Source organism: Coloeus monedula (assembly GCF_965178545.1).
Source record: "Coloeus monedula genome assembly, chromosome: 9".
Lineage (NCBI taxonomy): Eukaryota > Metazoa > Chordata > Aves > Passeriformes > Corvidae > Coloeus > Coloeus monedula.
Window position 1 is genome coordinate 859,598 of NC_138789.1, and position 24,022 is coordinate 883,619.

Below are 24,022 nucleotides of genomic sequence, written 5' to 3' on the forward strand. Positions count from 1 at the left end.
TCTCCTGTGAACAGCAGCCTGAGAGACAAGAACATGAGGAAAGGGGCAAAAGGAGTCCTTGATATGTTCCTTGACTTGGAGAAAAGATAAAATTAAAAAAATATGTCAAAGAACTCTCACTCCAGCCACTTCTCTCAGGCCCTGCAGAGATGCTACAGCCTTTCAGTATCTAAAGGCAAGGAAGAAGCTGACTGACAGAAGTCGAAGATAAACAATGAAGCTAACAGAGCCAGACTTGGAATCTGTGCTGTGGACAGAGATGAGTGCAAACACGGGAGAGAAAGGCTTTTCCAAGAGGGTTCTGAACCAAGAATCCCTTTGCTCTCTCTGTGCCCCCCACTTTGCAGAGTGTGGAGTCAGCTTTCGAGTTAATAAAGCAGCTTATCTGAAAACGTTTGCCACAAAAAGAGCTTTCAAACGGAGCAAAAAGAAAAAATCACTAGCTCATTAATTCTGTGTTTTTCACACTATCACAAAGCGTTTCTCAAACTCAGTAATCTGGAAATAAGAAAAAGGAGGGGTTACAAAAATCTACTTTATTCCTTCTTTGTAAATACATTTGAAATGAATAGTTCCATTAAGGAGAAAAGGTGAAGGAGCCCAAGGCTCACACTCTGACAAGCATTTCACAACCTGACCCCACAGCATTTCCCCCAGGCTGTATGACCAGTAAGGCTTCACAGCGTTACAAAGGCACAGAGTAGGGAAGCAACACCAGACAAAGAGCTAAGGAAATACAAGGCTTTGCATGCTGTTCATTCATTCTTCATTTTCAGTTTGTCTTCCATGGAGTTGCTCCTTAAGAGCCAATCTGCCTGATGACTGCTTTCAGTGAGTTTAAATTTACCACAGCTTTAAGTATAGAGACAACAGGAAAAAAAAATCTGATAAACTACCAAGGAGAGAAAAACCACATCATTTAACAGAACGATCTCTGAGACCAGACACAAATCTCTTCAATGAACTGTATTTCCCTGCTAGTCTTTGGATTTCTTTTGCACCAGCAGACAACTTTACATGCTTCATTTCAGAGGTACATTGAAAAACGCCACTAAAATTCCAGCTGATCTCAGCTCCATTCCAAAAGGCAGTCAAATTCCACGCTGCAAAACCTAGCTGTGGAGTTTCAATGCAGGTTTTTAACTGAGAAATTAAAACTTCAGACACAGGCCATCTTTTAAATAATTTATTTCAGTAGGAAAGATTTTTGAAACCTGTTCTTAAATTCATTTCAACTAGCTTATGCAAACACACGATTTTCACACGCACACACAGAACGAAGTATTATAAAAGGTGAAGGAAGAGGCTCGAGGACAGCCAAACTGCACATCACTCAGCGAGATCATAGTGCAATCCCTCCATCCCTGGAACGCCTCACGCCAGCAGGGAACATTACAAATGGCTTGTGTTCTACTGCATGACACCTTGATCCCCCTCCCAGCGATGGTTGGCCCCCACAGGATTATTATAAAACACATCTGTGTTTCCTGGTGCTTTTCCCACTGCAGAGCAGTGGTGTTTGAATGGATGCACTCCTGCACACAAGGAGCCACAAGTGCCAGTAAAGCAGGCATCCCAGAACCCTTTCTTTCAACGTTTAATCGCTTTATAGTGCTTGTCTGCTTTGCAGTTTCAGCTGTGTGAACAGCTGTGGAATGGTAAGAAATTCCTTCAGCAAACACACCCGAAGGCCAGAACCCACCCGAATAAAGAGAAACAATAATAATGATCAAGCACACAAAGGAAACGGAGTATTTACGGTGGTTTTAGCCCCTCAAGAGCAAGACCAGGCCACCAGGCAGGGCCATGCTGTGATCTGCAGGAACTTGCATTTCATTACATTTCATACACCTTCTTTTCCTCAGCAAGGTAGCTTGGAGAAAACTTGTCAGCTCAGTTCTGCAACAGCCAGAGCTACACCACGTAATTTGTATTTTCTCCTTTGACCTTTCTGCTCTCTCTGAATATTCTTAGAAAGCATAAGATTAATTTTCAAATTACCCTTCCAGCATTTGAATTTATAAAAAGACTATAGTAAAACTGCTGTGTTTTTATAAGGATGTATTCCAGGAAAACAAATATTTACTTGCTTAAGAACAACACATTCTTTCTTTCATTTCCCCTTCCAAATCTTCTGAAGCCTTTGCTGCTAAAAGTCTCTAGCAGTTGTTTCAGTGAAGGACAGTGCTCCCTACACAGTGTTGGCACGAGAAATACAATATACAAAACCTTCTGGGATATTAAGACTAAGATTTATCCAAGCCTCCTCTTTCCCCAAACAGTTTTTTTTCTGCGGTATTTATTTTACATTAACAAAAAGCTTGCAAGATAAATCATTGCCTAAGAATGCTCCTCAGTGTTTACATCAAAGTGGGACAGACAAAAGCAAGCTCCTTTCTAATAATGTGAGCTCCTGAGGTCTAGACCATGTGGTCTAGACCATGACTTGGACTATACTCTTCATTTCCCCCACCCCCCCATACTAAATCTACTCAAGAGACATACCAAAATAAATATAAGTTAATTTTTAAGAGGTCTGAGCTACTTCTGATAAAAGCTGAACAAGCCCAAGCTACCACAAACCTCTGCATTTTTCCTAAAAAGAGGCTATTCAAACACAGAAAAAAACAATACTAAAGCAACTCAAGCCACAGCTATTTTACACTGACCAAAACAACTGACTGCTGCAGAAATGCAAAGGCTGCCAGGAATATCACCCCCTGGTACATCGAGGCCACAGCCTGCAAGTCCACCACTGAAATAAAGGAATTGGTCTTCAAGTTAATAATAAGGCACTGACAAAAAGTCCTCCTCAAATCCAAGCACTCACCCTCTTCATGCACTACAAATTAGAATGATGGTTTTTAAAAGAAGGGATAAGCCCTAGGAAAGAATTCCATGTCCACTTGTACAGATCCTTTTAATGACAACTTTCCCAAGCCCAACTACCTTATGCACAAGCTGCTTTTAGAGAAAAATGAAAGAAAAAGGCTAATATTAAAGAATAATAACAAAACTTTCACAGCTGTCTCCTTGTAGCACTGATGTGATTTAGTACTGGGGTCTTGATGCTGCAACAGGCAGCACAAAGAGCTGGCCACGAATAAGACTGGAACGACTAGAGCTGGTGAGTTAGAGTACCAAAAAACTAAAAAGGACATGCAATGAAGATAAAGGCCATTGACAGAGCCAGGAGAAAAAGCAACCCACGTTTTATCTTGATTTGGACAAGATTTGTTACAGCTAATCAAAACCATAAGATCAACTTGCCTTTTGTCAAAGGGGACCTCTGCTTCTCGTGTGCCTCAGCAGCACAGAAACCTGCAACTGCTTCTGCTGGGAGGGAGAGGATTTGCTGTCACCATGTGTTGTGCCTGACACTAACAGAGGAGGACTAGTGTTGAAAATATGTAAATGCAAATACAGGAGGCTGATGTTGCAAGAAACATTAAATTATATGAATTTACTTCTAGTGAGGAGTAGATAACTGATGAAACCCTGCTGTGTTTTTTTATGCTTCCTTTTGCTCCCAATACGTTTTCCAGTGTGCATACTTCTCTAAACACAATTTTAAAGCTGGGTGCTAAAGCTCATTCATTAAGTATTTATGTGACTTCATTTAGTATTTGTAGTTTTAATGCCTGTAACTTGCACCTAAATACTTAATGAAACATAATAGCTCGAGTAATACTCCTCTGGCATGAAACAGACATTTGAAAATGAAGACGTGTCTGGGATGAGCTATGTTTATTCAAACTACCAGAATTTTTTAAAAACAAAAGTTTTAAAAGTGATTTGCTTTCTAAGGACACTGGAATAGAAGTCAGGTTTGAAAATCCTAGCCAAAAGTAGCACTGATTAAATGAGATAAAAGTTAGCAGTAAGCGGTGCAGTGTTACGTATTTTTAATGCAATGCACCAATTTCATAAACCAGACATTCCCTGTTGCTTAATCTTTCCCAAAAATTTTAGTTTAACTAAAAAGATGGTTATCAGTCAGCAGACAATTAATATTCATATTTGAAGTCTTGCTAGAAGTAAGCTAGAAGAGCTACTCGAAATCATTTTTGCTCAAATGCAGCCAAAATGAGGGATTTCAAGGGGCATCTTTAGTTTCAAAAGCCAAACATTAAGGGATAAAGTGACAAATATCAGCTGAAGTGTTTCAGCAGTTATTAACAAGATAAACAATTAGAACAACACATTAAAAATGAGAATCAAAAGAGAAACTGCCAACTGTCTGAAGCAGTCTGGATGCCAGTCTTACCTGAATACCACGAGCTCGCTGCTCTCCTTGTTTGCTCAGCAAGAGTTTCAGTTAGCTAACTTACTTTAACTCCTTTTTTTAAAAACAAGAGCATTAGTACATTCTTTACAGTGTATTTGACTTGTGAGAGTCTTTCCAAGGCTCAGCTGAGGCAGCTCTCCCTGAGGGAACACACCCACCACCTCTTTTATCTCCAGCCATGTAAGTGCCAGCGTTCCTGAGCTGCCCTGCAGGCCTGCGTGGCCAAAGAGGACAAAAACAACAGGCAACTACTGAACTACTCACTGTAACAAGTGCCAGAAGTACTTCCTGCGTTGTCATTACTCACTCCAGTTATTCTGGCTACACATTTTAAGGAACTCCTCCCACAATATTCAATCTCTCTCACAAAAACCCAGCGTACCTGAGGGCAGAAAACAAGGAAGAGTAGGAGGCCTAAGGACAATGAAAGCTGGTAACAGCAACAATTCATTAAAGGATGATTTGTGAATTGTTTTCCCCAGCATCCTCCTAACCATAAAGACCTAACTCAAACCAGCTGGAAAAATGCAAAAATCCAGTAATAAATGACACGTGCTGACCTGGCTCTGTCCTTAGCAAAGCTGTGGGCTGTCAGGCTGTGGCTGCCAGTTGCATGTTTCCTTTCACTAACAAAAGAACAAATACAGTTATGCTGCAACGAACCTAGAATAGCTTATTTAAAAATTCAAAATCCACAGGCTATTATCCACAATGCTTAAAAAAAGGACACACATTGTTAAAAAAAACCCAAACAAACACTTAAGTCATTGAGAAGAAACACACATTTAAGTAAGTTTTAAAACGGAAAAAAAACCTAACTCAAGTTGTGCAAAGTCTACTAAGTAACACTGCTGGCTGTGAGGACGTTGTCTTTACACCCAACGTGGCTAAACGTGGGAGATGTGTCAATTGCAGAGGGATTCAGCACAAACAACCCCTTCCCAAAATTCACGACTTCAGAACAGACTATTCATTCCCCACGTAAAAAACAGCAACAAAATAGTTGCAAGGGGAGCCAAATTCTCGTGGTCCTTGTGGTGTGATTCTGACAGAAGCATCCTTCTACTGTTTTCTTCTACCAAGAGCCAATTCAGAATAATTCTGAAAAGACAAACCAGCCTATTACCCTTTACATCACAAAGTGGTTGGGGTTTTTGTGTTTTGTTTACTGTTACACTGGATTATCCTTCTTTCTGCCCGCCAGAAATCAAAAATTAATCCTTTCCATTACGTGATTAATTTGACTCTGGGAAAAAAAACCTCACAAGTGAATTTACAGGCTTCTACTCAGATGCAATAAACAAACTATACATGTTCAAAATAACAACTACTAGTAGAAACCTTTATTAGATAGTCAGAGAACTCTGAAACAGACTGGTAGGTAGCTTGTTTCTGTTTAAAAAGGAGAATTCATGGTGGAATCTGCTAGCGTATTTACGGCCACTAAACCACAATGTCAATGGAACAGTTACTACTTTTTCACAGACTTCAAAGTTCCAATATCAGAGTCATATTTTGGACAATGTTTCCTTGCTTTACAAAGATCATATTTTTGAAGATTAAAGAAAGACTAATCATCCAGGAAACCAGGTGATGTCAAGGAAACCCCAATAAAGCAAGAATCAAAGTCTTAAGCATCAAACACACACATAAAGCACAGCTCCCTTTTTACAACCATTATGTTTTTCTCTGTAATTTCAGTGACCAAGAATGATTCCTGTCAAGGATGGAATTTTGATGGCCCCACACCTTTTCTCTCTTTAGGTTATCCTACCTTCTAATAAATTAGTTAATTGTCTGAAGATCAAAAGAGCTTCTGTATGTAAGGTCTGCTTTAGGCCATGTTATCAACACCACACAACGTCAACTACTTTGACCAAGACAGATACTAAAATCAGTTATTGCCAAATGAGAACATGAAAGCTTGAAGTTGTGCCTCTATCTTTTTAAAATGTCCATCTGAAGTGCTGTTATGAAACACCACACACTAGCAGTGGTCCCTAACTGATAATTAGCAGATACCCAAAGTCAAAGGTCTCAGTGAGCTGTACCCCGGTGTTGGTGCTTTGTCATTCAGCTTTTCTGTGTAGGAGAGTCACAGGTGTGGAAACAAACGGGATGAAAACACTCAGTTCTGACCCAACAGTGCTTTCAGTTTTGTCTTGCACACATTCCCCCCCCCAACTGCCCAAAACACGTGTTTTTAACCAGGAATTAGGTCAAAACGTACCAAACTGATTTTTGGCTCAGCCTCTGTGCCACTGTCGGAGTCTGGCTCCCATAACAGGTCCAAGGTTTGCAAGCTCAGTGCTGCTCTAAACTCGCAGCTGTGCTCCATTTCTTATACTTGCAGGTCTGAGAGAAATCACACTGCTCCAGGCTAAGTGTGCCTGCGACAAGCTCCCCTCCAGGACTCCTGGTATAGTCTAAAGAACACCTCCAGAACAAGGAGTACCTTTCACCCAGTTCATACACAGCTTTTGATACAACTCTTAAATACCAGCTTACCTGCTTTCTTAAGAATGCCTAAAAAGGTGAGTTATTTTCAAAATTAGTATAAAGTTAAAAGAAACTCAAAACTAGCTACAATCTATTTAACTCAAGCACAGCACCGCCAGAAGTTTCACACACACTATTTGGTGTTTCACGTTGTTTCTCCTTTCACTCTTTAAGGCAGTGGTTTCCACAGGTCAGTTCTGAGAACATAACGAAGCATGGTCCATGGCAATTCATGTTGCAAATCCATTTTTAATTTGGGGGACTCCTCTCCCCAACCATTAGTGGTTTTGTTCAGGGCTCCAGAGTTCAGAGATCGAGTTGACAGGTTCTGTTCTGGCACAGAATACAGCTGGCACGTTTTTCATCAGGACCTTGCTCTCAAATATGAGATGGTTCAAATTGTCCTTTTTTTTATTGTTTTGAATTTGCCTGTTATTCAAAGGTCATCAAGTTGGCAGGAACCTGAAAACAAAAATAAAAATGATAAAAGAATTTACTTCCGATAGTAGCTACTTGCATTCAACTATTTCACAGACTAGACATCTGTTGAAATGCCCATCATTCTGTCTTCAAAAATGGGAGAAGGAATGCAACTATCACCTAGCAGTAAAAATACACTTAGAGCTGTAGAAAACCCAGTAATAATATAATCAAAATATTAAACTGCTGTAAGGTTTATCAAATGATAAACCTTATATGGCCATAGAACTTCCTAATTTTAAGGACATTTAAGATTTAAATTGTCAGCAGCACAACCTTAACATGATAAATCTCAGCTCTGCTAGACAAGGAGAACCCTCTCACCTGAGCCACAGCTAGAAAATTCTTGGCACACAGATCAGTGATTGATGTAGGCCCCTTAGTCTGTTTTTAAGAGTAATTTAAAAAATGAGGCACAAACAGCTGTTTGGGCTTTTCCCCTAGGAAACCCGAATGCCTACTGCAGTATCACTCCCTTTCATGAAGATTAAAGCTCGTTTGCAATACATTAGTTTATATTCCCATTTTCTCTCCATCAGGAATCTGTCTGACAGCAACATCTCTTGTTTAGTCAGGTTATTAAAGAGGCACCACATTCCTGCTGACTGTCAATGAACAGTCGGCATGGTCAGATCTGAATCCAGCATTTCTTGCCTTGCATCTACCATTTACCTGTAGAAGCAAGAATGCTCAGCTGGGCTAAAGCTGCACCATTAAAATCAAAAATAGTATCTATTAAAATAGTTCTTAGTATTGTTCAGCTGACTAGGTGCTTATACTCTATTGAAAACACATTTAAACATCCAATTTTTCTAAGGCAGTTGCACCGTTAACAGTAATAAACAGCATTGTTAACCCTTACTGAACCAAAGCTGTTTTCAGAGGCATTTTTCACCACTTACTTGCAAACTCTTGGCCACTAATTGCTACCATCCCCACTTTCTTCAGACAGGAACACGATTTCTCTCCTTTGCACTGTCTCAAATACCTTCACAGGAGCTTCTGCAACCCTCCTTACTTCTTAAGCTATCTCTCAGAGGCAGAATTGAACAAGAAAGCACAAAAGGATCTGGAAAAGCCTTTTTGTTTCCCCTTGAAATTCAGTAGGATTTCTGCTCTGAGAACTCCATAAACTAATGTGCAAAGAGAAGGAAGAGTTCAGGGAGACAAAGCAACTTAAAAAAGATTTTGCTGATGAAGAAGGTCAGTAAGAATTTATACCAGAACACCATTTAATAGGGTTGGAGCAGTCTTGTCTTCCTTTTTGATTCATGGAAAATGCTACTTTTGCTTTCAAAGACTGGAAAATGTACCAAGGGCTAAACTACTTTGTATACATTTTAGGAATACAAAATACATGAACAGCAGAAAATACCCATGTCCATGACCTGAAAAAAGGCACTTCAGGAGAGTTATCTGGAATTGATATTGAATGCTGCAGTTCACAGCTTTTTATGTAGCTGTACAATAGCCTTTTTCAAATGGGCAATACAGAAATACTGCCACTCAGACAGGTATTTTAGGGCATTCCTTGCATTTCCCCAGCTGCTTTAAATTAGCCTCCAGGTAGCCCCAAATCTTCCTTCATTACCCCAGAAGCTCTGAGGACTTGTTTGCAAAGGGAGAAAGAGAAAAGCCAAGGCAAATCACTCAGCACGTGAGATGGGCGTAGAGGCTGCTCAGGGAACACACAAAGCCCTCAGTGACAGCTTGGGCAGCTCGAAGGTCCATCAGTTCTGAGCTCCTAAAAGCTCATTCCTTTTCACTGCCTTGCTCTCACCTGTTGTCTGTTGCTTTGGCAGGCAGCACTCAGGTGTTTAAACCAGAGCATTGCGTTCATTCTGTTTCCAGCTTGAAATTTGTATGAATTTCCTAAGAAAGAGGAAAAAAAACACAGATGAAGGAACACAAACAATGCTGTACACTTAAATCCTACCCATATTCAAGTACCTCTAAATTTATAACAGAAGGTTCATATAACTTTACACTTTGTCTGGAATAGGTGCAATTGCTTGACCTATTGAAGAGAAGTTTCAGCTTGCCTGTCTTCCTTGCCAGCATTCTACATTTCAACTAATGCCTGCATCAACTACGAAAGAACAAAACATCCCTCAAAACAAAAATGTTTTTGTTCAGTGCCATCATTGCAATTTGTTTATAATATCACAATTTTTTGATGAAGTGCAAGATACCACTGAAATGCACCCTGGAATGCTACATTTGAAAATATGTGAAAATCACTCCTAAACATATTGATCCATTTCAGACCAGTATTTTCAGTGGCTGGAGTTACACAGTGCTTGTTTGGGTTCAGGAAGGTCAAGTGTTACAAAAACATTTCAGATTGCTGTTGCAGACTTTAAGCTGACAAGCACTCACAATTTATACCTCCTATCAGTGGTGCTAGAAGAGATGCTTGGAAATAAAATGTACTAAGACGTGAAGCAGACAAAGCATTAAATAATTTTAAGCTCCTTTATCAGAACTTTTAATCATGTTCTTTCTGCACAATTTGAAGTGCCATGGAAAAGTAACATTTTCTTCAGAGTTTTAGCTGAAAGCAGGCACTGTGTTGGAGTAATGGAAATCCACAGGCTTCTCCACATAACAGACAAGATCTCTGAGGGGTTTTCCCTGGTAATAGCACTACATTTGGACAGATGGTTTGGGTTTTGGTTTGCCTTTGGAGACAAGGGACTGCTCAAGCACCTAGTGTTAGCTGAATGGGGTTTTTTTTATCGTTACTTACATTTTCACACATGTGAAAATGCCTCAAAGTGTTCTAAATATAGCTGAAATGAATGCAGATGAATACTTCCAATTAAAATCACATCTGGGGTTGTTAAGAGTTTGGAGAGCTCTTAGAACTCAGTGAAGACTAAGGATTCTCCATGGGTTACTGTTCCTGTAGCATTCTAAAGGCAAAAACAACATGTTGGAGAGCAGCTGAAGCTGCGAGGATGTCACCTTTCACTTGCTCATTTACTTGCTGACAAATGACCTCAGCAAAGCCAGTGCTTATTTTGGGAATCAGTGCACTGCTTACCCTTCTCAGAATCAGTCAATAAGAAGAGATCTGGATGCTCAGGGTCATCTGCCATCATCACCATCCAGCCCACCACTGAGACGCTCTTACTTGGCGTGGATTTGAACTGGAAATGCAAACGGAGATGGAAATGGGGTTAGAACAAGAGGCCAGATCTGCACAGAACAAGTACCCAGAAGGGCAGCTCCTCTCAGGGACACTGCTAGAGACTGGGTAACATCAGACGAAGCAGAGCACTTCACAAGATTAAGAAAATTAACAGAGTTTGTATGAAATCAGTGAAAAAAGAACTTAATACAATGAATGATATTCGAAACAAATTAAAAGGAGTATCACCATCTGCAAAAGCTTGTTAGACATCTAATCTGCACTGCATGATTACTACAGCATTCCTCACCCCATTAGTGCACATTTGAACGTACAGTATAGTTCAAAAGTGCATTAATAAATGCAAACCTATTCCCCCCACGGCTCACAAACAGAAGAATTGAACTTGCTGTAACTATTCACAGTTAGCATGCACTAATTATTACAGTAGTCTGTAATTACACATAACATGAATCCCGGGGACAAGATAACACAACTGTGTAATTAAATATTATGATCTGAAGAAATAAATGGATCAAGTGAGGATGTAAATTCAATAAGTAAGTGCCCAGAAATGGGCAGTTGTGCTCATTTATTGACAAGATGTTCAAAATGATGGGGTTTTCCTGTTCCAGGTGTTATACATGCATTGACAGGTAACTTAGGCCTAAGCACACCACCTGTCTTTGCTACACTAGTCCCTCTCCTGACAGCTCCTTGATCCCGCTGTTTTTCATTCACTTGGTCACAGTATTATTTTCTCCTTCTCATGCTTCTCTCAGTTCCAGGCTTTACTCACCCATTAAATCCAACTTATTTCCAAACCATAAGCTTCCTTCTCCCTGGCCTCCTTTTTCACCTATTAGTAGACCCTCCCAATTGGCTTCTCCTCGCTTGCTCAGGCAGTCCCATCCATGCCCCAACCCCCAACTCATTCAGTTTCTCTCATGTCTTCAGCTGCCAGGTCTCCTTCTCCCATGTTCTTGGGTCCAACAGAGACTTTTCCATCAGTCCCTGCCCTCTCACCCTCTGCAGTGCTTCACCTCACTTCTCTGCCCAGAAGGTCTAACTCTAGTAGCTCTAATGCTCGTCCTCACCAGATGCATCTTCCTCCTATCTTGTGAATCTCCATTCCAACCTCTTTATTAGCACAGTCATTTTGATCTCTCCTTAATTACATTATTAGAAACAATAAAACATCCTTCAGATTCTTTCAGCTTTGAGTCACTAATCTGTAAGTTCTAAAAGACTTTTATTCTTCATGCTAGTGCCACAAGGCAGATGCAAAACACTAAGCATCTTTTGTTTCATTTTAGAACTATTGCTTTAGAATTACAAACCTGGAACTCTGGTTCAAGCAAGGAAAGAGTTACTGGTAATAAGTTGGAAGGCACCATGAGCAAAGTAAGAGTTTATAAGAATGTTCTCTGCATGCAAATACGGTTACTTTATAAATAAAATTCTATTGCAAGTCTAATGTCAGTTACTCTAATCTATGCCACAGATACTGAACTGAAGACCTGGAAGGTCACAGAATCATCACGGAATCATGGCTCCAAGCCCCATCCAGTCTGGCGTTGAACACTTCCAGAGATGGAGCAGCCACAGCTTCCCTGGGCACCCTGTGCCAGGGCTTTACCACTCCCACAGGGAGGAATTTCTCCCTAACATCCAGTCTAACGCTGCCTTTTGTCAGTTTGAAGCCATTGTCCAGGTAAGTTTATCTGCCTGGGACTTGCACAACCGGCTCCATTTTAAACCTTAGTTTAAAATCCATTAGAACTTGGAATGAACAGCAGTTGAAAGAAAAAGCATTTTAACCAAGTTCAAAATAGTTTAAGAGTCCAGGTTCTTTGAATATACACACTAAAATTAAGTAACTCACAGCCTTTGGGAAGTGGATGGATGTGGTAATGCCTCAAAAGAGGAGGAGATAAATGATAAAGCTCTATCAGACAAGATTTCATTACAGTGAGGGCTGTAACTCCTTTTCAAACAGAAACTGAAAGTTCTTTGAGGAGGCAGTAAGTAATGTCAGTCTGTAGTGAACATTAAGGCATTTTATCTGAAAGAAGGAATAAAGACAAGGAAAGGGAATAAAGGTAAGGATACAGCTCATGAGTTCTTTAAAAAAAGGGAAGTGTATAGAAGGGATTTGTTATGGACTCACTGACTACACAGCCTCAAAAAGTAAGATGGCACAAATTAACACTTAAAAGGGACCTGCAAAATGCAAACTTCCAAGTAGCCCTAAAGCATTAATAGGTCCTTTTCACAGAGATGGAAATTTGAGTCACAAAGCAGTTTTAATGGATTACACATCAAAACGTACCTCTTGAACAACACTTATTTCTAGAGTTTCATGGAAACAACACGTCGGGCTTTCCTGTCTCAGTTACATATCCCAACAGGTATCCACTATGTGACACTGCTAGAGCTCCTCGCTTTTCATTTCACTCAAAACAATCAGTTAATCATGGTGCTTCTCCATAAAATGAAAAGCTCCACACAAGCAAAGTGTTTCCTGCCAGCCTCAATCCGTCATTGCTTGAAACACGTGTCAGCTTTCCATCCCTGTGCTCGGCTGGATTTGTATTCCATGTTTACACAGTCCCCCAGGGCAGCTCACCCTCTGCTGATGCACAGAGCCTTGCTAACAGCAAGTCTGCTTTGTTAACATGAAGGGAATGAAAGCTTCATTGTAATTTAATGTTCCTGGTTCCTATTTGCTTTTTGTAACACAGGCCACCGGAATGACTCTTACTATACACATGGAAAACTGCACAGCCCTGGCATGAGGCTTCACATAATTGATTTTTGCTGTTGTTGCTGTTCTGAGCTCAAAGGCTTTTGTAAGTAAATTTTTGAATCAAAAACTCTGAAATAATTTGTGAACAGACTTTCCACTCCAACATTTTGGCACCTACAAGTCTCCTCCTCCACATCTCCTGTTGAGATTCTACAGCTTTCTAATATTCAAGTCATTTTCTTGGTGGCTGAACATCCTTCCCAGAATGACAGCATTCTTCATCAGGGTATTTCAGTGAAAGTGCCTGAACCACAACTACCAAGTTTTCTAGACTGCAAATAAATAGACCTAATTTTGATTATAGCATGCAATGGACGGCTTGGAACAACAAGGGCTTGTGCTCAAGCATGAAGCCTTAAAAAGTCTCTGTTGCTTTCCAAGGACCTACAAACATGGAAAAATCTCTCATGCATGCTACGTTGTCACAGAAATTGGCAAGACTCTCAGTCTGATCACTATAAACAGTTATTTTACAGGTGTATTCACATTTTTCAGCATGCTTATTTAAAGTCTAAGTTCAAGTGGCTATTCTTACTATTGCCCTTTTCTGAAGGTGCACAAGTGCTACGGGTTTTCACAGAGGCTTCTCTGTGAGTACCACTTCAGCATACAAGAGACAACCACTGTCCACACACTCCTCTTAGATTGTGCTGTACATCTCTGGGCCCTGAAGTTCACATGCTCACTTATAGACAATTCTCTGTTACTGTAGTAATAACTGAAACCTGTTCACTATCTAAAATCAATGCTAATTTTATGCTGTTACTCTTAGGAGATGCAGCACACAATACTGGATGCACTCCTTGGCCTTTGACCACAGGCAGGAGAAGAGCTGGCTTATCCGTGTCTAAAAGGGAGGGGATTTCTTGCCCCTTTTGCTGAAATTGCACTGGGATTTTTATGAGGTAATTTTCCAAAGAGGTTGGCTATTATAAGCCTGGAAGAGCTCTGAGTGTCGGTGCATTCCAAGCTGCCTGGAGCAATTGCAGCAGCAGAGTGGTCAAAAGCATGCCTGTAATCAAGACACGTTTACCATGAGAGCTCCAGCCAGGAAACTTTATATAGCAGACTGACTCTTTTGTTGCCAGCGTTCCTTTCCATGTCACAGAGGCCTTGAGAAAGGAGGCAGAAAAGACAGATGTTTAAATGGCTCCAGAAGATGCTTGGAATATTTTGCTGAGGGAAATCTCCAATGTATCAATCTTTGAAAAAGAAAGCTGCTTCAAAGCAGACAGCATCATCCTTTTTATCTGGGAAGTAAAAAAACCCAAAGCCTAAATCTAGCCTTGGATCTCTTCATTTTGCAGAGCAAACCTCTTAGGAATCTCACTGGACAGTATCTGGAGCATTTACTCATGCTCTAGCTATCTAGGGATGATTGGCCATCTGCAGTTCATTCTCTCCTGATTAACTTTGCCTGAAAATGCAACCAAATGTGAGCTGAAGTGTGACCCTTGACAAGTCATCTCCACAGACTCCAAAGCTGAGGCTTTGTACAATAACTCTGTAGTGAAATGGATGGAAACCTAAGGCATCAATAGCCAGGCTTGAAGGCCAACACAGGCAGAGCAGCTGAACAAGTTACTGACCACCTATTATTGGCCTGTTCAATAAACTAGAGCCCCTTCCCCAGTCCCTCAACCTCAGCAGCAGTAACCAGGTGATTTTCCACCTTAATTTCAACATAAAGGTCATGCTCTGAGTTACAACAACCTCTGCAGCAGAGGTTTGCTGTGAACACTCATTGCAAACTATTTGTTTCAATAAAAGACAACCCAAACTGCAGCAAATAGTTATTACAATATGTTAGCCTTGACTGCACCTGGGAAACCAAATCAGAGACTGAGCTCCACAACAGGCTTCGCATCCACAAACAGAACAGAGCATGTTTGCTGCCCTAAAAAGCTCAAAGCAAGACATGAGCTGTGTACAGCCAAATCCAAGGTTGTGCTGGACAGTTCAGTCCAACTTCATAGAGCCAACTATTAAAAAGAAATTCATGTTCTCCAGCACTCACTGCTTTTAACTACCACTCCTCTTCCTCCTTTTCCTGGGAATTGCCTTGCTTAAACTCCTCTCAGTATTTGCAAGAACGAGGCTGTGGGCTCCTACTGGGAAATCCTGCCCACCCTGGACTCAAATGTGTCCTTGCCCCTCTCTGCAAACTTCCTTATTGGTCTGCTGAACATCCTTGGACAAAGAAACATGAGCACACACACATGTGAGGCAGATTTTGGCTTCTTAAGCCTCTGTTCACCAGCAGTTTAGATGTTGTAGCTGTCACAACATATCAGTGAACTGGGGAATATTAGAAGTCAATTCAAGAGGTTTAGAAAACAACCTCTGAAAGAGCATTCTAAATGGATGTGGCTGTATTTCAAGGCAAAGTAAAGGCTTTTGCAGCAACAGAGTGTCAGAAGGATCAGGTACCAGACTTTTCACCTTTTTCCTTCATTTACTTTTTCTATAGAAAGGGCAGGACTATTTAAATGACTGAAATTGTTATTCTGAAGGAAATGTGTAGGCAGTGACAATGCAATGTACTTAATTTCCAAACAACATAATTCCTTGCTAAGCAATTTTTTCAAGTTCTCTAAACCTGCATGCTATTTAGATTGTTTTAAAATGCTAATACACTAGAGTGAAAAAGCTTCTGAATGAATAGATACAAGTCTGGTAAAGTCCTCCATAATTTTATAAAGAACAGTGAACCAGAGAGACTTACAACTACATACTCCATTCCTAAAAGAAAACAAAATGCAATTTTGGCACAAAGCCTGAAGGAATCACAGCAGTAACAGGAACACAAAGTCTGACCTTACCACAAAAATTTCTTTTCCATTTCTCAAAGTTTCCAGAAAAAACAAGCAACTAGCTGTGAGTGACATAATGCCAGCACAAGCTCTCTCCTGGTTCCTCTTTTTTTTTTTTTTTTAATACTTTGCATTTCTACTCATAATAGCTTACAAGTCTGCTCTTTCCTTTTAATGAGGTGGAATCCTTCCCTGAAGTTTTCACTGAAGCCAGGGACAAATGCATCCAAACACACACACTTTTCCCAAGACACCCAGAAGACAGGAGGATTGGCTAATGAACCTTTATCCCGGGCTAGGCAAATTGAGTTTTGATCTTACCTAAGCAAAGCTAGTAGGGGTGGATGGCCAAGAAACCATGCAAATATTTCTAAAAGTAATTAGCTTTTATTAAGCTACTTTGAGTATTAGAATACTGTTTCCTAAGGAACTTTCAATAAAAGTGGGAAATAATCTCTTAGATTAAGCTACTTTACACACAGTTTCCACAAAGCAACTTCAAATATCCAGGAGCCTGCTAGCCAGAAATACTGAGCTTCAAATCTCTACCCTCTGCACATAAAAACGTTAGGATAAGAAAACAGTAATTTGTACCAAAGAGAAAGAAAGTCCCCTTTACGAGAATTCCAAAAGCACAACTCAGTTTGCAAAATCCCATAAGCTTTATGCAAAGCAAATGCTCTACAGTGACAGTTGTCATAAATTAACCTGAAACACTGGCCAAGGCAACTAAGTAATGATTCTGAGTAGTGAATGAACTCAGGCTCAAGTATCTCCAATTTTGCCCAATTCCTTAAGAGAATCATTATAATTAATCAGGGACCTCAAACAGGAACAATGCACATCCAAACTTCCTGGGACAGGTACAGAAAATCCTCTTGCTCCCTCCCCACATAAGCCAAGCATTTTTAGCTTATTTCAAATCAAGCTGCAGCAAATAAAAGGAACGCCAGCATCATCTGACATCGCAGCTCTCTGCTGAGCAGATGAAGTGTTTTGTGCTCCACTGCAGTTAATGGATTACAGGACTACACAGAGAAACCAAATGGTCTAATTTTACCACATATAGGAAATTAGTACATGTTTAATTGTAGTATCTTGTGACTGCTCCATTTTCCCTCATCAGTGCTTGTCTGGATTTCAAACTGCAACAAGCTGCTGCAAGACTCAAATCATCAGAAGACAGACCTTCTGCCTTTGAAAATGGACAGACACAGTTCCTTTCCTAAAAGACCAGCAACGTCAGAGACACATGGCAGATGCAAAGCAGATGTTCTTGGTGTAGCATGTAAATGTAAATGGTATTTCCCTGGGGTATTTCCATATGAGGTGACTGTCTCACCATATGAGGTGACTGACAGGATAGTGCTGACTGGAAATCAGGCAAGGCCCGAGCTACTCTCAGTGTTTACATCAGGAAATCACATTTTAGCTTGGCAGGTGATACTGGAATATGCCTGGTTTACATACATGTTTTCTCTCTGTAGCCTTCAGGGATTTTGCAGCATAGTAGAAGAGTTGGGTTCCACACAGTGCTACCCAGTATTTCGTCCAAGATGCTACCTGGAAAAAAACAAAAAAAACAAACCCAGAAGTGCAATGGCTAAGTGAAATGTTTCATATCACTGAGCTGTAAAAGAGGAGGCACCACCCTGCAAGAACATGAGGGCACTGACTGTCCAGCCAAGCATCAGCCATGTTTCCAAAGCTGCTGTTTGTTATTCATGCAGGCCTACGAAGGCATGAAGACTCCAGAAAGCAGAAAGAACACATGCCTTTCCTCTCTAATCTGAGAAAAATGTTCTGCATCTTACTCTACGCTTCCTGCAGTCCCTACTGAACCCTTCATGGAGTCAGAGCACGTCAGTCCCTTTCCTTTTCCATCCTGGGTGCTGCCATAAGGTATCCCCCTTTGTCATGAATATGTATTTTGATTTATAATTTATCATCAACTGCTTGCAATGCAAATACTAAGGGTTATTATCTATTGATAAATTGCTGGGATTTACCTACTGTTAAGGGAGACAAAACAGGAGTCTCTCTATTTTGAAGTTGTCAGCAATTGTAGAAAACTTTATGCAGCATTCTCTTTTCCTCTGCTTCCTGGATTATGTGTATAGCCTTACCAAGTGAATAAATGCACCAAACAGAGGAATGAAAACTCTGGCAGTGACCCTAAACCTTAATCAGCAAGGTAGAGGAGATCTCAGGCATTTGAACTAGTTGCCCAATGGCCACTTTACTGTATTCATAACTGGGCAAAGGAAGAAGGTGAGAAAATTGATTTATTAAAAAAAAAATCTTACTGTAGGTTTTTTGCCTTCTTTCAACAAAGTCTTCCTCCTGAGAACACCTTGAATAGTAACTGCTCCTGGATACAAATGAACAGCCAAATCTTCAGATTCTAGGGAGCTGAAAGGAGCATTTGAAGAGTTGTGTGAAAAAATATTTTTCCTAAAGTAATTTTCCAACCATTACCAAAAACTAATGCAAATACCTTTATTGTAATTTGAAAATGTCAACTTTCTATTTACTTGACTCATTGTGGAAAAAGACTTTGGCTGTTAAAAGGAATTGCTGTTGTGAAATTAACACTCGCAAGCAAAAGTGATCAGAAAAATTTAATTAGCCAAGCAGGTAATCCTTAATTAAAAAATTAAAACTCAAAACAACTGAAAGACAAGAACAATTAATTTCAAAAAGCAAATGTCTGAAGTACATTGGGACAGTTGCTGTACGTGTTAAACCTCTCCTTCAGCCCTCGCAGGAAAGATTTGACTGGTTTTTGGTTAGAAACACCAGAACCGTTAGCACATCAAAAACAAAGCACAGCTCAAACATGCACAGTCTTTAAAATATCTGAAAGCAAGGAGAGTGGGCAGGAGCAGGAAGGAATAAAGAGTAGAAACCCAAACCACAGCTTTAAGGTGTTTTAGTGCAAGTGGTGCTCTACTGATCATCTGCCCTGCAAAGAACCGGAGAGCAAGGGGCTGGAACAAAGGCCAGGTACAGCACTGAGGAAAGAAAACTGGGCTTGACCAAAATTACAGAGCTGACTGGCTTCAGAAACATTTTCAATCAGAGGAAAGTTACACCAGGAATCATTTCAGTAAATGTCAATCAGTGCATGTAACTAAGGCACTGAACCCAGCAGCTTTCTAGAAAAGCCAAGAGAATGAACAGCACCCGAAAATCATTCTGAAGTAAGCCAGGATTTGCTGTTTCATCCATCCTAACAGTCATGACTGTCCAAAGTAAACTGGAAATGTGGGAAACACTTTCACTGCAGCACCTACTGAGGATGATGATATGGAGACAATTTTGGACACTGACAGATGTGAACATGGGTTTAACTCAGTGAGACAATGCTTGCTTCTTAACATGACAGAGGTTTCACAGTCAATGGCCATTTTTTTCCCAACTACAGTGACACAGCTGGAGACAGAATCTGTATCCATGCAGAATCAGAACCATCAGTTACGTTACTCTGTCAGCTTGCAAATATTACATCTATTAAATTGGGGGCAATTTGTGTTACTCATTTTAGGCATCTCTCTGATTTCAGGGAAGAGGTGCAAAGAAATTCAGTACAGAACTGCCAGCAAAGAAAACATCTGGAATGCCATCCATTAGCACCAGAAGCAGCTTTGTTTTCCCCATGAGAACTACCTGCACTGCTCCACAGTGGCAGGCAGCTGAAAAGCTACGCCAGCAAAACATCTTTAAGCCTTGGCAGAAAGATCCAATGGTTCAGAATTTGGATTTGCAGACTGGAATGAACAGTCCTTATGCTGATATAGAGAAAGTCATTGAAGGGGAAAGTTTTAAGACTGAAGAAAAAAGGTCTCTACCTTTATTTTGACATGTAAGTTAGAAAGGTAACATCAGAAAACACCCACTTAATTATTAAATCAAACCAAATCACCAACAGCAGAGGGAAGGTTTGACACCTCTGTGTGCAGTGGGAGTGTACCTGCTGGCCTTCATGTGGCCTCGATGGCCATTTCGTGACACTCTTGTCCCCGGACCGAGAGAATGGTACAACCTGTTCCTGTTGGATTCCATTATAAATTGTATGTATTACATATACTTGCATTCACACAAACAGCACGACTGCTAAAACAGCACAGAACTTTTTTTGTGTGCATATCACAAAGCCACTTCTTCCATGTAAGAAAAAAGCAAATAATTTTATTTAGAAAAATGCATGCAGAAGTAAATGATATGGTTTTTCATTTATCGGATGTTCTCTTTGTCAGAACTCACAATACTGAAGTGTTTTACTGTCACTGAAGAATAACACATTTTGAGAGCAAAATCTGCATTTAGCTTAGACTAAATAAATGTAAAGGAACCATACTGATAAAACTTATCATGAAATCTGACTTCAGATGTTACTACAAAAATGGTTTCAACTTCTACGACTATGAACACACACAAGCTGTTGGGCTGAAAGGAACTGCAAGCTCTGTCAAAAATACACCTGACACTGTTTAAAATCCTGTTGTGCTCAGCAATATTTCCATTTTCCTGTTCATCTAAGCTGTACACTCTACCTGTAGGCTTCACTTTTTAAAATCATTTACCTGGTCCATACTGAGGAATTGTGCCTCAGACCTGCCTTTTGAACACTGCTTTGCTTCACTGAACCTTGTTTTTCTGGATCAGATCCCTCAATCGACTGAACTCCATTTAAGTCAACATAAGCACTGTTGAGGCACTTTGTCCTCACCTCCTAGTTTTTATCCATTTTTCTAGTTGCTGGTATCCTGTTGGAAGACTGAAAATCAGCAGTTCTGTGGAAGCAGGCCGTTAAGTACAAGCCATGGGGAACCTTACAGGCAAAGTCTCCAGTACAGCACAAATCTGTCTGTCACCTGTGACAGGGCTTTACACGAGCTGGGAAGTTGCTTGTGCTTGGACAGGGCAGTGTTTCAGGATGGGAGACCTAAACCAGCAGCATGGCCATGCTTCACCCTGAACTCAGGACAGCAGGCAAAATACACTTAAAGAAGGGCTACAGGAAAGGGCAGCAGCATTAAACAAAGAGAATCAGGTTTTTCTGTCATTTTGGTTTTTTAGACCAGCCCAAACTATTGCTCTTGCTGTAAGAAGAATTATCCAAAAGATATTAATGAATCACTATCTACTAATCTGTTCCAGAATTTGCCATCATTTCTTTCTCAACATAACAGATATCTTTGAACTTATGAATTGTTTTTTAGAACACACTCAAGACACAGGCAAATAAAACAATAAAGGAAAAAAAAAGTAATATGAGCTGTTTATTTTTGTATACATCCATTTGGCATGCAAATTAAGTATGTTTTTTCCTTACCTTTAAGCTTGGGGTTTTTTTTGCATAACAAGGAGGCTATCACTCTTGCAATCCTGCTATTTCAGGGAAATCTATTCAGAGACACTCAGGATGACAACCAGTGAGACTGAAGTGTCACTTAATACACTGCCCTTAACAGGATGTAACTTATCAGGACTTGGAATTTTAGTTCTTCCAGTAATTTTGATTGGCCTGAAGGGACACCCCAACACTGAAAACTTTCTCAAGTTTCAAACTAAGGTTCTGTTGCACCTAAAAACAATCAGTGGCTCTAGTTCTCATCCCTTCTGCATTCCCCAGCTACAAGCAGAAAGGCCAGGAAAAACAAGAATACACTCTACAATTCCTTCTGTTACTTTGGGAACCTGTGTCTGCAGGAACTGTTTCCTTCCTCTTAAGGCACATGATGCAGATTTAAGCCTTCCTACCCCAAGATACTGTTCCTAAATCATTGAGAAATACTGAAGTCCTACTTGCACTGCATATAAAATAGTAATCAACACTGGATGTACCCCAATTTTGCCAGAGTTGATAATTCCAGGCAGCTAATGCCTCTCCCTCACTTAAATGTCTTTATGAAGAATGGAAACCACTGTCCTTCACTGTACAGACCAAAACCAGAGAGAGACCCTCTCTAGTTATCTCAAATTTTGCCACTTGCATGTCAGTGTATTACCTACTAAAATTTAAAACATGCCTCATCATCTTAAAAACCAAGGAGCAGACTCAAGGTTGCTGCAGAGCTCCAGGAATTTCACACATGGTGTCTGGAATCCTATCCTCTCCCTGGAAGCAGGCAAGAGAACTCACCCTGAAACACATGAAACCCCCACCAGGGTTCTCAGAGAGCTCTCCCAGGAGAGAGGGAAGTACAGAAGGCAAGTGGAATTTGGAGGAGGAATCTTCTGCTTGACATGGAGCAAACCTTGTACTGGGGGAGCCTGGGGCTGCCAGCTCTCATTAGCACAGGGATGAAAAACCCCTGCTTTGCCTCAGAAGTCCACAGAACAATTCTGAAGAGTGTTCCCCTAAGTTTAAACCTGAGGCTTACTAAAATTTTTAAGTTTCTTATGCTGCTCTGGGTAAAACACTCAGCTCAGCATTTTGTCCAACTTATGACTTTTTATCTTTGAAAAATAACTTGGTATCAAGACACAATTCCATAAGGCAGCAGGGAAGGAAAAGAAAGCAAACCTTCTGAATGTTGCATGTGCTCTGTGATGCAACCTGCAAGTTGAGAGATTTCCTTTCTGACCCCATTTGCATTCTCTGCTCATGTGGGATGTTACCTAATGAAATCATTAAGGGCCTTTCCTCATGTATGGATTCATATTTAGGGCATGAAGCACCCAGGAGTTCACCTTTGGCACAGAGAGATTTTCAAAGACCTCTTCCAAAACTAACACAGAACTGTAACTGCTTCAGTGAGCTCAGGCAGAATATACATTTGTGGTAACAGTTCCCAACTATAAAGAAAGTGTTTTGACAAAAATTCCTACAAAAAATGCCAAAGTGTGGTAGAAAAAGTCATCCATGGCAACTCTGAAGCTGATAGATTACCTGAAATTGTGTTACAGAAGCAAGCAATGCACTGTATTGTGCATCTTCCTCAGCTGTGGGAAGGTGAATATTGCACCTCTGTCTGTGTTAAACTACAGCTGTTTGTCTTTTTCCACATTCTCAAATGCTACATGAGAAGGGGCTGAAGTGGGCAATGCCCCCTGAGCACCTGCAGGTGCTGGATGAGGAGCAACTCAGTAATTCTGCACCACAAAGTCAGACATGAGCAAGGGGCACTGTTGAGTCTTCCCATGTCACACAGGGGCAGGTAACAGTGAAGGGAAAAGAGGATGAGAGACAAAAAGAGGTGCCAGTGTCAATGACAAGGGAGCAAAGGGACCACGAACAGATGAAGGGTCTCAGGGAAAGTGAAAATGAAAATGGGACAGGTCTCGAACAGCACATATGAAATCCACATCTATAAAACCTTTGGGGTCTTTGGGTTCTCTGGCTGAGCTCCTTAAAGAACATGTGCACTGAGTAAGCACCCAATTAGATAAAAGCCCTATCAACTATTAGTGAGCAGAAGGTGTTTCTCTGCTGCTTTAACAGACCCAGTGAACTAACTACAGCTTTTTAGTGTACATATGGAAGTTTTAGTTTACATATGGAAGATCTCTAGCTCAGTAAAAACAAGCAGCATTTTCAGGACCCAGAGAGAGACTGTAAGTAACGGTGTGAATAGAGAAAACCAGGTTTTCCTTACCTTTCAAATGCTGGCCAGGAAGTCTCTTCACTGAGTTCAGAACCATCACTGCTACCTAGAGAAACATAAGAACAAATGATACTTTATTTCATCATCTATAAGCCATCTCTGTCAATTGTATCTGAAAGAATCAGAATATTTAAGATTCTGAATATCAGAATATTTCAGATGACATGCACAAAAATACTTCAGTAAAATACTGCAAGGAAAACACTTTGTGATTTGCTTCAGGAACTTCACATAAACTGAGATGGAGATTGAAGGGACAGGGTCAAGTTCCACATTAAGAAATTGAAGAAAAGGAGAACTAATAAATGGGAACCGTATTTTCAAAATACAAAGAACACCCTAAACACAGATATGCCTGAATTTAGAAGAACAGGTCACTTATTTAAA

At 40.4% G+C, this 24,022-nt stretch overlaps 1 protein-coding gene across 4 annotated transcripts in view; it reads right to left on the reverse strand.

Moving 5' to 3' along the window:
- Nucleotides 1-7,134: 7,134 nt before the first annotated feature.
- Nucleotides 7,135-24,022, reverse strand: part of RALGPS2 (Ral GEF with PH domain and SH3 binding motif 2) — a gene marked incomplete at its 5' end in the record, with an annotated part of 86,533 nt that continues 69,645 nt past the window's right edge. For 2 of the 4 annotated variants that reach the window (XM_082286955.1, XM_082286954.1), the window contains 7 exons: nt 7,135-7,249; nt 9,048-9,139; nt 10,314-10,419; nt 17,493-17,585; nt 18,329-18,434; nt 19,996-20,073; nt 23,627-23,681. In XM_082286955.1, coding sequence (XP_082143081.1) covers nt 7,220-7,249; nt 9,048-9,139; nt 10,314-10,419; nt 17,493-17,585; nt 18,329-18,434; nt 19,996-20,073; nt 23,627-23,681 — 560 coding nt within the window. In that variant the 3' untranslated portion in view covers nt 7,135-7,219. The remainder of the gene's footprint in view (nt 7,250-9,047; nt 9,140-10,313; nt 10,420-17,492; nt 17,586-18,328; nt 18,435-19,995; nt 20,074-23,626; nt 23,682-24,022) is intronic. The other 2 variants (XM_082286953.1, XM_082286956.1) reach the window with 2 other exon arrangements.